This window comes from Gadus morhua, chromosome 7 (genome assembly GCF_902167405.1).
Source record: "Gadus morhua chromosome 7, gadMor3.0, whole genome shotgun sequence".
NCBI classification, from domain to species: Eukaryota; Metazoa; Chordata; class Actinopteri; order Gadiformes; family Gadidae; genus Gadus; species Gadus morhua.
This window is the reverse complement of record NC_044054.1, coordinates 5,881,729-5,895,558: the sequence shown is the minus strand read 5'-3', so window position 1 is coordinate 5,895,558 and position 13,830 is coordinate 5,881,729. Positions and strand designations below refer to the sequence as shown.

The window sequence follows — 13,830 nt, the reverse complement described above, 5'->3', positions numbered from 1 at the left end:
CTCAACGGCCGCCATCTTGTCTATGTAGCGGCAGGCCGAGAATTTCAAATCTGAAAATGGAGGACATTGTAACAGTTGAAAAAAACACCAATCTAAATCTTTACAATTCGAGTTGATTAGTATACAGCGCTAAAATAAATACAGATAAAATCGATAGAAATGTAATGATGGTAATTGAAATTGATAGCTATTAAACTGATGGGCGAATTATGGAAATGATCAAGCAGAAGAAAAAATACCACAGAAGATGAACCGTCAAACTGCAAACTCATTTCTGGTAGGTGCGCAAAGGCTGTTTTGACAGTGCACTGTAGAAATGAGAGTACTGCGCCTATAAGTAAGTGTACTGTAGGGATAATGAAGTGAACTCAATGTAAGTGCACTTATAAGTGTGCAATTTCAGACACAGCAATGGACATATTATAGAATGGACACCGGGTTCCAAAATGGCGGCCATTCATTCCTATGTAAACTGCTCAATGGCGCAGGGCAACATCAAGGAGAGATATGCTTCCGCATCACGGGAGCCTAGCCACGCCCTACTTCATGACGTACCGGATGCAGAAATATTCTTGTTCTTTAGCATTGTTAGCATTGTAGCATCAAAAGCGAGAAACAAAACCTATTTTGAATCTCGATTTAGATCAAATCTGCAATAGTATGGTACTCCTACTAGTATGGGTGATGAAAAGCAGGCCCAGAGTGTGGGTGGTGACGGCTGGTTCAGCCTGCTGACCCCTGATTCGTCAACGAGCAACACGTGTGCAGCTTCCCCCAGCTCCAGATTCCAGTCAGACTCAGACAAGGTGAGGCTGCTGAGACAAGCCTTCATCCACACACGCATGCACATTACTCATATCATTGAGTGTTATGGACAGCTTGAGCACAGGATACAAATCCATAGATAAATCTAGATTTGTCATTTATTTATTTATAAAATCCCATTCTTTGAAAGTATGGAATGGCATGATTGTTTTGGACCTTCGATTAAATTGTAACAATTACTAAATAGATGTAGATCTATTCTATTACTAATTTTAATAAAATGAAGTTAACAAAAAACAAATTGTGGATCCTTACTTTTGTTAATTGTAATTTAATTGGACAAAATGAATGACGTGTTGGAGCAGAACAACACGCACGCACGCACGCACGCAAGCACGCAGGCAGGCAGGCAGGCACGCACACACAAAAACACACAGACACACACACACATGCGCACACACACACACACACACACACACACACACACACACACACACACACACACACACACACACACACACACACACACACACACACACACACACACACACATGATGCATTATGCATCATCTTCAACACTTTTTTTAAATATTGAATGTTCCTCGCCAAACTGCAATTCACATATGTCTATTTAGCGCCATCTTGTGGCTGTGGTGACTTAACAACGCAGTCCACTACAGTGGACTTGCAATGAGGAGGACGACCTCAATGTACCATCAATATTATAGCCATGAAATCGACATATAATCAACAGAACTACAATTGCATATAAGTCCTGAACCTCCAAGTTACATTTGTATTAGTCTCGCAAAGCCAGACCAAACTACAGCAAGTAGAATGGTCTGGAGCCACGCTACCTCGAGCCGTCTATCCGTTGGGAAACTGGGCGGGCCTGTTTTATTTCTTTAAACCAATCACAATCGTCTAGGGCGGGGCTAAGCCCGGGAAGCAGCAGCGGTGTCCATGCAAAATAGTGCCGGGGGGGAAATTATTTTGACGGAACTTCTTGACGTTCAGAGGCTGTCAGAAATGGCTCAATCCCAAACGCCACAAAAAACCATTAACGATGTATGTCGCCTATGTGGAGATAATTTTATAGATAAAAAGAACAAACATCGTTTGATTCTTTGTCACGATGATTTCAAGCCACCATACACTTTGGCCCTTGAGGAGCTCACGGGACCTATAAAAACGAACGACGTTTTAACATTTATATGTGGTTCTTGTAGAACACTACTAAAGAAATACCGTAGGAGCTATTGTGAAGTGGAACGGATCGGTTCATTGGTTAATCCATGTCAAACGCTCATGCCGCCGTCAGAGTGAAACGATGCGCCAAATCCACACCAACCGCCGATAGTCGTGACCGCAAACGCATCGTCCCCGGGGAGAATCCCCGGGGAGAGTCTGGGCTTTTCCAAGGTAATGTCAAAATAGGCTATGTTGTGGTCCTACCATTGTAATGAAATCAGATAGTCAGTAATCAGTAATTACATTATATTAAAATTAAACAAGATTTGATGTCTAGTTCCACAAACAATTTCGAAAACTTGGTAACGCCAGCAACCGGAAGGGGAGGAGTCGCGGCCAAATCGGCCGCTAAGCAATAGACGCTGTCCACTTCCGTTCAGCCAGACTACATTTGTATTAATAAAAATGATCCCAGATTGTGTATTTCTCCTCACCAGATTGACCTGGACTCAAAATTCTTTCAGAATATTAATCTCTAGAATCAGACGCATTTATATGCCCTAAAAATGTTTACTTTTCCCACAATTTCATATTAAAGCTAAACATAATAAAAAGATTCACAGGCTATCAAAAATTCCACAATCGCCACATAAAATCTTTAGACCAAGCCTCACAAAAATCATTGAACTGAATTTGTTTTACATAGTTTCTTTTGAGAAATATTGGCCGATAAAGTTGGAGCAGTTAGCCCATTATTCTTATATGACCATTTTGTTATTGTATAAAAAAAACATTGGACTATTATTAGGTGGATACCAATACCCCCCACTACTAATAAACCCAAATTGTGGTACTGCACCCGAAGGTGGCGCTATTTTAAAAAGCCTTATTTCTTCTTACGAGATTGACCGGGGCTGTGTTCCAGTACCCGTACTTCCATGAGTACACTTAAAGGAAGTACACTATCTGCACTATCCGTACTCACTTGAGTACGCTAATTTCTCAGATGTGAGTGCTGTTCCAAATCGAGTACTCTGTGGTGCACTTGCCGGAAATTACGATCACGACTGCCGCCGTGGCTCCTCCCCCGCAATAAACATCCCACTTTGAACGGTGAACTCTTTACGCCTAGCAGCTATAAAAACTACAAAATGACTCTATTAATGCAGGCTATGTGGAAAATGCGCCGACTTTGGCTCAGCCTGGCTCCGCCTCTTCCGCTACGTAGCTAAGATGGCTGCCGTTGAGTACGGAGAGTGTCCTTCGATCCACACTTCACGATTAGCCCATTTTGAGTACGGCATCCGGGTCCTTGAAGTATACTTCTTTTCGCCGAAAATTTGAGTACGCAGTACGGAGAGTACGGGTATTGGAACACGGCCCTGGACTCAAAATTCTTTCTTCATATTAATCTCTAAAATCAGATGCATCTTTTTCATCCGGGTCTCCTGCTCTAAAAATGTTTACTTTTCCCACAATTTCATTGAAAAGCCAAACCTCCAGTCTCAACCCATTTTGCCTAAATGACCATTTTGTTATTGTATAACTACGGCTATCATTAGGTGGATACCATTAACAGTGCAACTTAACAGTGTTAAGTTGTTAATATAAAGTAAACAGACAAACAACTCAGCCAGATGTTGCAGCCATCTTGTGGTAGTTTATTCAACTCTAGCGCCTCCAGTGGCTTACACATGATCTGCATTTATACATATCACGACATCCTCTTTGTTTTTCCTTTTTTTTTTTCATTGAGCTAAACAACTGCTCAAACATGAAAAAAAAATCCTAGTACTCCTCGATGAATCTTCTTGGCTTTGAGACAATTCATCCACTTGCTGTTGTAACAGGTAGACTTGAAAGCTTTGTAGGACTAGAATTACTTCCTGATGTTTTCTTTTGAATGTCCATTTCATGCTTTTTCTCTGTACTGTCATGCACATCCTGTTGAGTCACATCTTGTTTGTTGGTGTCCTTTAGTGTGTTACTCAGTTCCTTGGACTGCATCAGATACTTTCTGTTTCTTCTGTATACTTGTCCCCCAGGTGTCTGGACTACATATGATCTTGGCTGGTCAGAAAGTCCCGTTACCTGGGCTGGATTCCATAATCCTTCCTGCCAGATTCTGACATTGTCGCCAACCTCAAGTTTCTGGAGTGCTCTGGCTCCTTGATCGAAATATTCTTTCTGTTTCTGTTGTCTTGTTTCAAACACCTGTTGTACTGTACTTGTGACCATTTGAGGTTTCAGCATCTGGGATGTCGTCGGAAGTCTTGTTCTCAAACGTCGACCCATCAACAGCTGGGCTGGTGACACTCCGACATCCTCCAGAGGTGTACTCCTCAGACTCAGCAACGACAGATATGGATCTTTTCCATCAGCTTTCGATTTTTTAAGCATGAGTTTGATAGTCTGTATTCCTCTTTCTGCCATTCCATTAGACTGCGCATGGTAGGGGCTTGAAGTTTGGTGACTGAACTCCCACTCTTTTGCAAAGGCTTGGAACTCACGAGAGCTGAACTGTGGTCCGTTATCTGAGATCACTATTTCAGGAATGCCATGTCTGGCGAACTGTGACTTCAGATGTGTGATGATTGTTGCACTTCTTGTGTCTGACTTCAACCAATCCACCTCTATGAACTTAGAATAGTAATCCACCAGTAGTAAATACTCCTGCTGGCTAAAGGTGAATAGGTCAACACCTATCTTCTGCCAGGGTCTTTCTGGAACACTGTGTGGTTGTAGTGGCTCTTTAGTTTGATGTTTCTGATATGTCCTGCACACGTCACACCTGTTCACCATCTCTGCGATTTTTTCCGACATTCCAGGCCAAAAAAGGACTTCTCTTGCTCTCCGTCTGCAGCTTTCAATGCCCAAGTGACTTTCATGGATGCGCTTTAACATTTCTCCTCTCATTGCTGCCGGAACGATGAGTCGTTCTCCCTTGTACAGAACTCCATTCACAACTGAGATCTCTTCTCTGAAGTTCCAATACGCTCGTATTTCTTGGGCAGCTTGGCTCTTGGTTTCTGGCCATCCATTAAGAACAGTTTCAATGAGTTTAGTCAGTGTCACATCATTTGTTGTTTCCTTTCTGAATTCCTCCAATTTCTCTTTTGACACGGGTAAATTGGAGATCACCATGTGCACCTGCGCTTCAATGTCTTTATCTGGAGAGCTGGTCACTGGTAAGTAAGCTCTGGATAATGCATCTGCAATGTACATCTCCTTTCCTGGCTTGTACTGTACATTCACCTGGTATTTCTGCAGTCTCATTAAAAGTCTCTGTATTCTAGCTGGAGCACTGCTCAGTGGTTTTTTCATTATCACTTCAAGTGGTTTGTGATCCGACTGCACTTCCACTTCTCTTCCGTAAATGTACTGATGAAAACGCTCTGCTCCGAACACAATTGCTAACATCTCATTTTCTATTTGCGCGTAACGCTGCTCAGTCTCTGTCAGTGCGCGCAATGCATAAGCTACTGGCCCGAGCTCTTGAAGTAGAACGGCTCCAAGTCCACTTTTTGATGCATCCACTGAAAGCGTTACGGGGAGCTTGACATCATAGTATCTGAGCACAGGAGCTTCAGTGAGCATCGTTTTCATTGTGCTGAATGCCAGCTGCTGTTCAGCTTTCCACTGCCATTCAACATCGTCTCTGGTCAATCCCCGCAATGGCTCAGTATGCTTGGACATGTTTGGAATGAACTTTGCGAGATATGTGACTACGCCCAGAAATCGTTCCACATCTTTCTTGCATTCTGGAGTTGGCATTCAGAACAGCCTCAATCTTGGTCTGATCAGGTTTCAAACCGTCTTTTGTGAAGATATGACCCAGGTATTTGATTTCCTCTAGGCCCACCTTGCATTTTTCTTTATTCAGCTTGAAATTCTTGGCTCTTGCTATCTCCAGCACTCCAGTCTCAATCTGCAGTCATGCAGCTCTTTTATCTCACCCCAAACCAAGAGGTCATCTATGTATGTTTCAACACCTTCAATTCCTTCAAACAGCTGTCTCACTGTCCTGTGGAACACCTCAGGAGCCGAATTAATTCCAAATGGAAGTCTGAGGAATCTATAACGACCAAAGGGAGTGTTGAATGTACAGAGGCGAGTGCTGGCTTCGTCTAGTTTGAGTTGCCAAAACCCTGAGCTTGCGTCCAGCACTGTGAAGTATTTGGCTTCTGAGAGTCTGCAGGTTATTTCCTCAACTGTTGGTAGCTGGTAGTGTTCCCTCATTACTGCTGTGTTAAGATCACGTGGATCTAAGCAAATTCTTAGTTTTCCATTAGGCTTTTCAATGATAACAATAGGGTTGACCCACTGAGTTGGCTCTTCGATTTTTACAATCACTTTCATTTTTTCCATTCTGTTCAATTCTGTTTTTAGTTTTTCTCTCAAAGTGACAGGAATTTTCCTAGGTGGGTGCACTTTTGGTGTCACACCTTCATCAATTTGAATAGTGTGTTCTCCCTCTAGGCAGCCTAGTCCCTCAAACACATCAGCATACTCCTTGAAGATATCCATTTTGTCACTTTTATTTAGTGCCATAACTCTTTTGATGAGCCCCATTTCTTCACATGCCTGAATACCAAGTATTGGTTTGGCATCTGATTTTACAACAATGAATTCCAGATTAAATGCTTTCTTTTTGTATTTCACGCTCCATTTGCACTTTCCCTTCACTGGTATTTTGTCTCCAGTGTACGTTGAAAGTTTCACATTTGTTGGTCGTAGTATGTTCTTTTTCCCTATTCTTTGCAAGAGACTGAAAGGAATTACATTGGCCTGTGCACCAGTATCAAGTTTGAATTTGACTTGTTTGTGATCCAATTTTAATTCAACAGTCCATTTTTCTGTCTGTCTCTGTGTCTTTGCATTCATAACACCAAGGAACAGACTTGTTTGTTGATCTGTGTCGTCATCATCTACTGAGTACACTGTCTTCATCGACCTACACACCTTGGCAAAGTGGTTCATTTTCTCACAGTTCTTACATTGTTTGCCAAAAGCCGGGCATTTTCGTGATACATGCTCAGTTCCACATCTTGTGCAATAAAACGTGCGACCCTTGTCTTGCATGCTTACTTGGGTTTTATTTCGGTATTCTTTATCGCGTGTCTGCTTGTGCCTCACTGCATCTATGTCCTTGCTTTCACTTGTAAAGGATTGCGCATTGTGATCCTCTTCATGCATTTGTTTTATTTGTACTTTTGTTATTTCTGCCGCGAGGCACAGCTGCGCTGCCTTTTCAAGAGAAATGTCAACTTCACGTAACAATCGCTCTCTCAACGTATCAGACGTGATTCCACAGACAACTCGATCTCTGATAAGGGACTCTCTTAACTGTGCGAATTCACATGACTTTGCCTTTAGTTTTAACTCCGTAAGGTATTGGTTAAATGACATGTCCCCTTGCACACACGTGAAAAATTTATACATTTCATAGGTTATATTCTTTCTGGGGTTGCAGTATTCTTCAATTTTTTCCAGAATTATCGCCAGTTTAAGCCTATCATCCTCCTCGTCAAACGTGAAGGTATTGTACACTTCCACTGCCTCTTCGCCGGCTATATGAAGAAATAGTGAGGACTGTACCTTAGCTGACTTGCTAGCGCCCCCAGCAGCTGTTAAATACAGCTCAAAGCTCTGCCGAAATCTCCTCCAGTTTTCTGACCGTGCAGTAGATCAAGTCCAGCGGGCGGCTTAAGTCCTTCCATGTTTGCAATACCGATGTTAGTGTTTTTCCTTTTACTTCTGACACCATGTTAAGTTGTTAAAATAAAGTAAACAGACAAACAACTCAGCCAGATGTTGCAACCATCTTGTGGTAGTTTATTCAACTCTAGCGCCTCCAGTGGCTTACACATGATCTGCATTTATACATATCATGACAATTTTCCGATCTGTACTCTTTTAAGAAAGCTCTTAATTCTCTTGTGAAATGTGTGCTTGGAGTTTTCTTGATGTTGTGTGCTTATCAATCGATATTTTCCCAATGTGAATGAGGCTTCATGAAGTAGGCTACAGGCATGTCCGTGGCTCAACGGGATAATGCCGTGTACTGGTGATCCCAGGTTGAGAGTTCGAATCCTGATTAGAGCAATATGAAAAAGCAGAACATGACATACTGTCATTTCCACTCATTTAAGAATCACCTGAAATTCATCAGGCAATCAACATTCCGGCTCAATACTTTCCAAGAATCGGACTTCAAAGACACAGTAGGGCTATGGCATTAAGGGGAACTTCTTCGTTAACCATTTTTCCTTCATAATTAATTCTGTCATAGTTATGTTTCTTCCGTTAGTGTTCTTGACTACCGATGTTTAATTTCCCCAGAATATTACATTTTTTTCATGCATTTGCTTTTAAGAAAGCCCTTAATTCACTTGAGAAATGTGTGCTTAGAGTTTTCTATAGATGTTATATAGACGTTGTTATATATATCTAGAGACAATATTAACCCTGTGAATGAGGCTGCAGTTCAGGTTTATCAGTGGCTCAATGGGATAATGCCTTGTACAGGTGATCCTTAGGTTGAGAGTTTGAATCCTGATCATAGCATCATGAACAAGCTGAACATGACATTCGGCCATTACATTGCAGCTCACTTGAAAGCTGAGGCACAGTATTGAATTAAGTAGAACATCTTCATCAACATTTTTCCTACATAATTATATGTCATATTTATATATCTTCTATTAGTGTGTTCTTGACTTTTAATATTGCTCGGACCACATTAATCACTGCTTGCGGTTATATTTTCAATTGTAATGCTTTATGTTAGAGTGAGTTACACAGGAAGGTATGGGGGATAGAGGGGAGGTAATGCAGCAACGTCCTATGAATACTGCCTGTTTATTTTTTTACTCAAAATTTTACTTACATTTATTCAAATGAACAGGCCACAGGATTAAGCCAATCACCAAACAGAAAGGGAGTGAATGATGGTCTCATCGACCAATCAAGTTATATTCTCAAAGCCCCTGTTTGGTGTAATGAAATATAGGCTAAATATCGGCTATATATATGGTAGAGAAGAACATTACATACAAAACTTCCCTTTAAGAAATCTACTTTCACGGTCTCCGTCTATGTGACGTATCTTACCAACATCCTGGTATTTTTGTCAAAATCCATTTTACATACTATGTTTTGGAACATACATCTTATTCTGGCATTCTAACTAGTATGGTAGTATGCCCACTTTAAGTAATTGTTTCCAGGTGCGCCCAACCCTCGTGAGCCTATCACGAGGAACATGGTTAACCACCGATGGACTCTGATTGGCTACTCTACGGCAGGAGATAAATACAAATAGGATGTGTGGAGCTCTCACACTCGATGCATAGCAGAGTTTTCAAGGAGCATGGCGTACAAAAGAACAATTAAGACGTGGCCCAGGCCTTCTTTAGTCTTCGCATTGGCAACGACGGTACTATGTTGTCTGGTGTCCTGTACTCAATCACACAGTTTGAGGAAAGCCTACCACAGAAGAAGTGTGGACCCTGAGGCAAATTATCAAGAGGGGAAGATTCTGTTTGGCAACTTCTTTGACCAAAATGGAGCCCAGCCTGATGTCGTTAAGTCTCCCTTCACTGAAGATGCATGGGATTTCCAAGAAGGATCACCAGGTTTGAGTGGATCAATTGTTTTTTTTTTGTCAACTTTTCTTATTTTTCCCATTGGCTATTTTTTTTCTATGGGCTTAATGGCTGCTATTTATGGAATTTTGATTAAAAAAATAAATACTAATTACTAAAGTAATCAGTGTTGAAACTTCTTGAAAGTATTAATTTTCACTAGCACTGGTCAACACCAGATGGGGGCATTCCTCAAGCTTTTAAAGGACACTAACCAAAGAGTAAAATGGCTAACAGTTTTATACTTGGATAGATCATTCGTACAGTATAATGGGGCTGAACCTTTTTTTAAGTTTCGTATGTTCTGTATTATTCACTAGACAAGCAATAAATCATTCTATAGTATGACCAACACTACATTAGAAGCAGTCAACATTTAAACTGCCCTTTCCTTTAGGCCAGGCCTATGTGTTGAGATTAATTTATATTATTACAACTTTATTTAACTATTGAATTCTGAAAGTAAGAGAAATATGAAACTTAAAAACAATAATTGCAGACTTCGCAAATCGCACTTATTAACATCGCCTTGTGGGCTCAAATCTGATCAATCATTCAGCCCTACAACATAAACATCATCCTAACTTCAACGATTGTCTGAAGGCCTTCCTCTAGATCCCAGGGCCATGAGGCAGTGGAGCAGCATGGAGCCTTCCTGCCAGTGTGCCCCGAACCAGATGTGGCTCCTAGCGAAGGAACCCGGGGCGTCACAGCTGGCGTTGGCCCAAGGCGACAAAAGCAGCGGGGCACTTCCTCTCGCCAGCGTCCCCGAGTCCTGTGGTTACACGGTTAACCAAGACTCTGCTGGGCTTGAGCTGACCGTGCCGTACGACGGCTGTAAAATCACGGAGAAGGTAATGTTAATGTCTTTCTGGTGCTCGAGACCAGGGGTTTTCGAAATCTGAGTGATCAGAGAATAAATTGAAAGATGCGCCCCCCCCCAACATTTCCAAAATCGTTGTCTTGAGAGATTGTTTGGTTCTTTTACACATTTTAATCATCGTGCATTTTTGAGGATAATTTAATCATTTTACACATTTTAACAACCTTTTTAAACCTCTTTACATTTTTATCCTTGTGAAAATCGTTCTGTTAACTGCCAGTTAGCCTCCTTTGTGGCTCCTCTATAGTTTAGTGGTTTCAATGAGTGAGTCTTAATCTTTTTTTTTTCTCACGTCGTGCCCCCCCCTGAAGCCCTCTGGCGCCCCCTAGGGGGAAATCCCACTCTCACACTTTGAAAACCCTGCTCTATTCTATTCCCCCCCACAAACGATTCAAATTAACGTTTTTTGTTCCATAGGATGGACGATACCTACTGCCAATGCTTTGGCAAGGAATTCCCATCATGCTCTCTTGCCCCAAAGCTCAGACATCCAGTCCTAAGGGGCAACAACAAGTAGTCCATCCACTACAGATGCCAACTGTGACGCATCCGCCAGTTAAGGCAAAAGAGCCGCCACAAACGACTGCCACTCCGCCAGCTGATCCATCCTTTCCATTATACCAGCACCCCTGGCACCCTGCAATGATGCCTAATTACCAAGGTTATCCACACTGGCACCACATGGTCAATCCTCCCCAGGTACCGACTGCCCTCCCCACGACTTCTGTCCCCCCCACGACTTCTGCCCCTACGACTGCAGTACATCCGCCATTAATACCATCCATTCCATTATACCAAAACCTGTGGAATCCTGCCATGATGGCTCCTTACCAAGGTAATCCCTATGGGCACGGAAAACTCAATCCTCCCCCGGTAACGACTGCACCCCCTTCAACTGTAGCCCCTACGACTGCTGCACATCTGCCAATAAAAGGCAAAGATCTGCCACAAATGATTCCTCCAGCTGCGAAACCATCTGACTTGTACCAGTGGAATCCTCTATTGATGCCTCCTTACCACGGTTTTCCATACTGGCCCCACATGGTCAATCATCCCCAAATAACGACAGCAGCACCTACGACTACAGTACAACCACCAGAAACGACTACAGTACAACCACCAGAAACAACTCCACCAGCTGCTGACACTAAACAATCAGACATGTACCAGTGGAATCCTCTATTGATGCCTCATTACCACGGTTTTCCATACTGGCCCCACATGGTCAATCATCCCCAAATAACGTCAGCAGCACCTACGACTACAGTACAACCACCAGAAACTACTACAGTACAACCACCAGAAACAACTACAGTACAACCACCAGAAACAACTCCACCAGCTGCTGACACTAAACAATCAGACATGTACCAGTGGAATCCTCTATCGATGCCTCATTACCATGGTAATCCTTACTGGCAGCACCCGTGGAATCCTCTTTTGATGCCTAAATCCAGCAGTGATCTAACTGTGCCGCAGCATCAACGATACTCTGCCCCAAGTCCCCACTACCAACTCCAAGGCCCCCGTGGCCCGCAAACCACGATGACTGATCCGGCAACGGCGGCGCATCAGCCAGCTGGTGCCAGTGCACCATCTTATCCATCCCTGACCCCATTCGACCCATTACTCCAGTCGAATCCTCAATCTGAAAGTTTTCCAAATGGGAAGCAACAGTGGCATCCTAGTCTAAAGCCTCAATCCTCAAACAGTGATCAAAATGTGCAGCAACAATTTAATTGGACATTGATTCCTCCATGGATGCTGCCCTCAAACAGTTATCCAATTAGTTCTCAACATGGGATCCCTGCATCGATGGCTCACCCGAGTGCTCCAGTTGGTCAGAAACAGGGAAACCCTCAATCGATGCCTCACCCGAGGAGTGCTTCAAATGGGCAGCGACGGGGAAACCCTCCATCGCTGCTTCCCCGCAACAGTGGTCTAAAGCAGCGACTGTGTAACGTTCCCTTTATACCTCGCTCTGACCATCTTCCAAACTGTTGGAACTGGTAATTCCCTGCAGTGTCTCAAATAAAACATTGAACTGTTTCTGTATGTTGTCGCTTGTTTTCATTCAAACCTGCATTACGTTTTATCCAAAGCGATTTACAACGGTTAATGCACACATTGACAAACTGACGGAGTTGGAGTGTCAGGGTGACATCCAGCTCCTCAGGAGTGGAGAGAGTGAGGTGCTCAGGGACACCAACACTCTAGGAGCCAGGGATTAAACTAGCTAGGTTCTGGTTACAAGTCAACCTGCTCTACCTCCTGAGCTAAGCCGACCCCAAACTTCCTAGTTCTGCCGTCAAAATCTATAAATCGCTGAGATTTTAAACTGTCACTAGGGGCCATTTCAAGGAGTATGCAACTTTCAGTGCAGATATGATGGTTTAATTATGGCTGAACTACCTGGTCCCAGTCCAAACAATCGGGCCATAAATCTTTGTCAACGCAAATTAGGTACCATCATTGCCACATTTAAGTACATGCATGATTTCCACTATGTAAAGCTTGTGTTTAAATGAACTTGCCTCTACATTAAGAGACAGAGCTTCAAGTGGCACTTTTCCTGTTACAAGGGATCATGCATGCACACTTCAACAATTGCAAACCAGCTTTACAGCTCAGCAATTCTATATTTTATCTCAAATGTATTTAAACTTTTTCACTTTAGCTATTTGTCAACTCTTCACTTTGTTTCAAACCATTTAACTTTGGTTAGGTAACAATTTACATTGTTGCATTACTTTTCACTTGACTCATGCCATTAGACGTTTCTTTAGTATGTTTTTTAGACGGCTAATTGGCCATCATGAGCAAAGTGCTTCCATAAATGCAATTTGCTCAAGAGTAGAGTAAGGGACTGAAATCGACATTGGAAGTGAAAAAGTGATAGACATCCCTAGTAACTGACTATAGCTTTTGATTAGCATTTGCTTTCCACTGACTTGCAGAGTTATGATAGCCTAGCTCCTTATGTGACGATGACACTTGTTTATGGCCAGTAAGACGGGATCCTATATAAAACTTTTAGACCAACTTACCATCTGGGTTGAATGGAAAACAGTGCCGAATTAACTGTTTGTAGACATGCTACAATTTTGCTGTGTTACTGGCAATAAGGTACTTTGCGGAACAGATTGCACATTTTTGTAAAGTAATTAAAAGCGTATTGTAATGACATGAACAGGAGCAAGGCTAATGTCCCTGCGCAAGTCAGTGGAAGCGGCTACTGGATAACCAAATGCTAACCCAGCAAACAATTCTCGGGAAGCCCAATGAAACATTTAAAGGGGACCTATTATGCTTTATCGACTTTTATGACCTATAAACGTTGTTATA

The 13,830-nt window shown here is 42.5% G+C and overlaps 1 protein-coding gene across 1 annotated transcript; it reads left to right on the top strand.

Annotated features, from left to right (window-relative positions):
* The first annotated feature begins 9,292 nt into the window (after positions 1–9,292).
* LOC115546439 (mucin-2) lies at positions 9,293–12,534 on the top strand. Its single transcript, XM_030359919.1, has 3 exons — positions 9,293–9,593; positions 10,206–10,456; positions 10,903–12,534. Exons 1-3 carry the CDS (start codon positions 9,329–9,331, stop codon positions 12,496–12,498), a joined length of 2,112 nt encoding a protein of 703 aa, XP_030215779.1. The 5' UTR covers positions 9,293–9,328; the 3' UTR covers positions 12,499–12,534.
* The last annotated feature ends 1,296 nt before the right edge of the window (positions 12,535–13,830 follow it).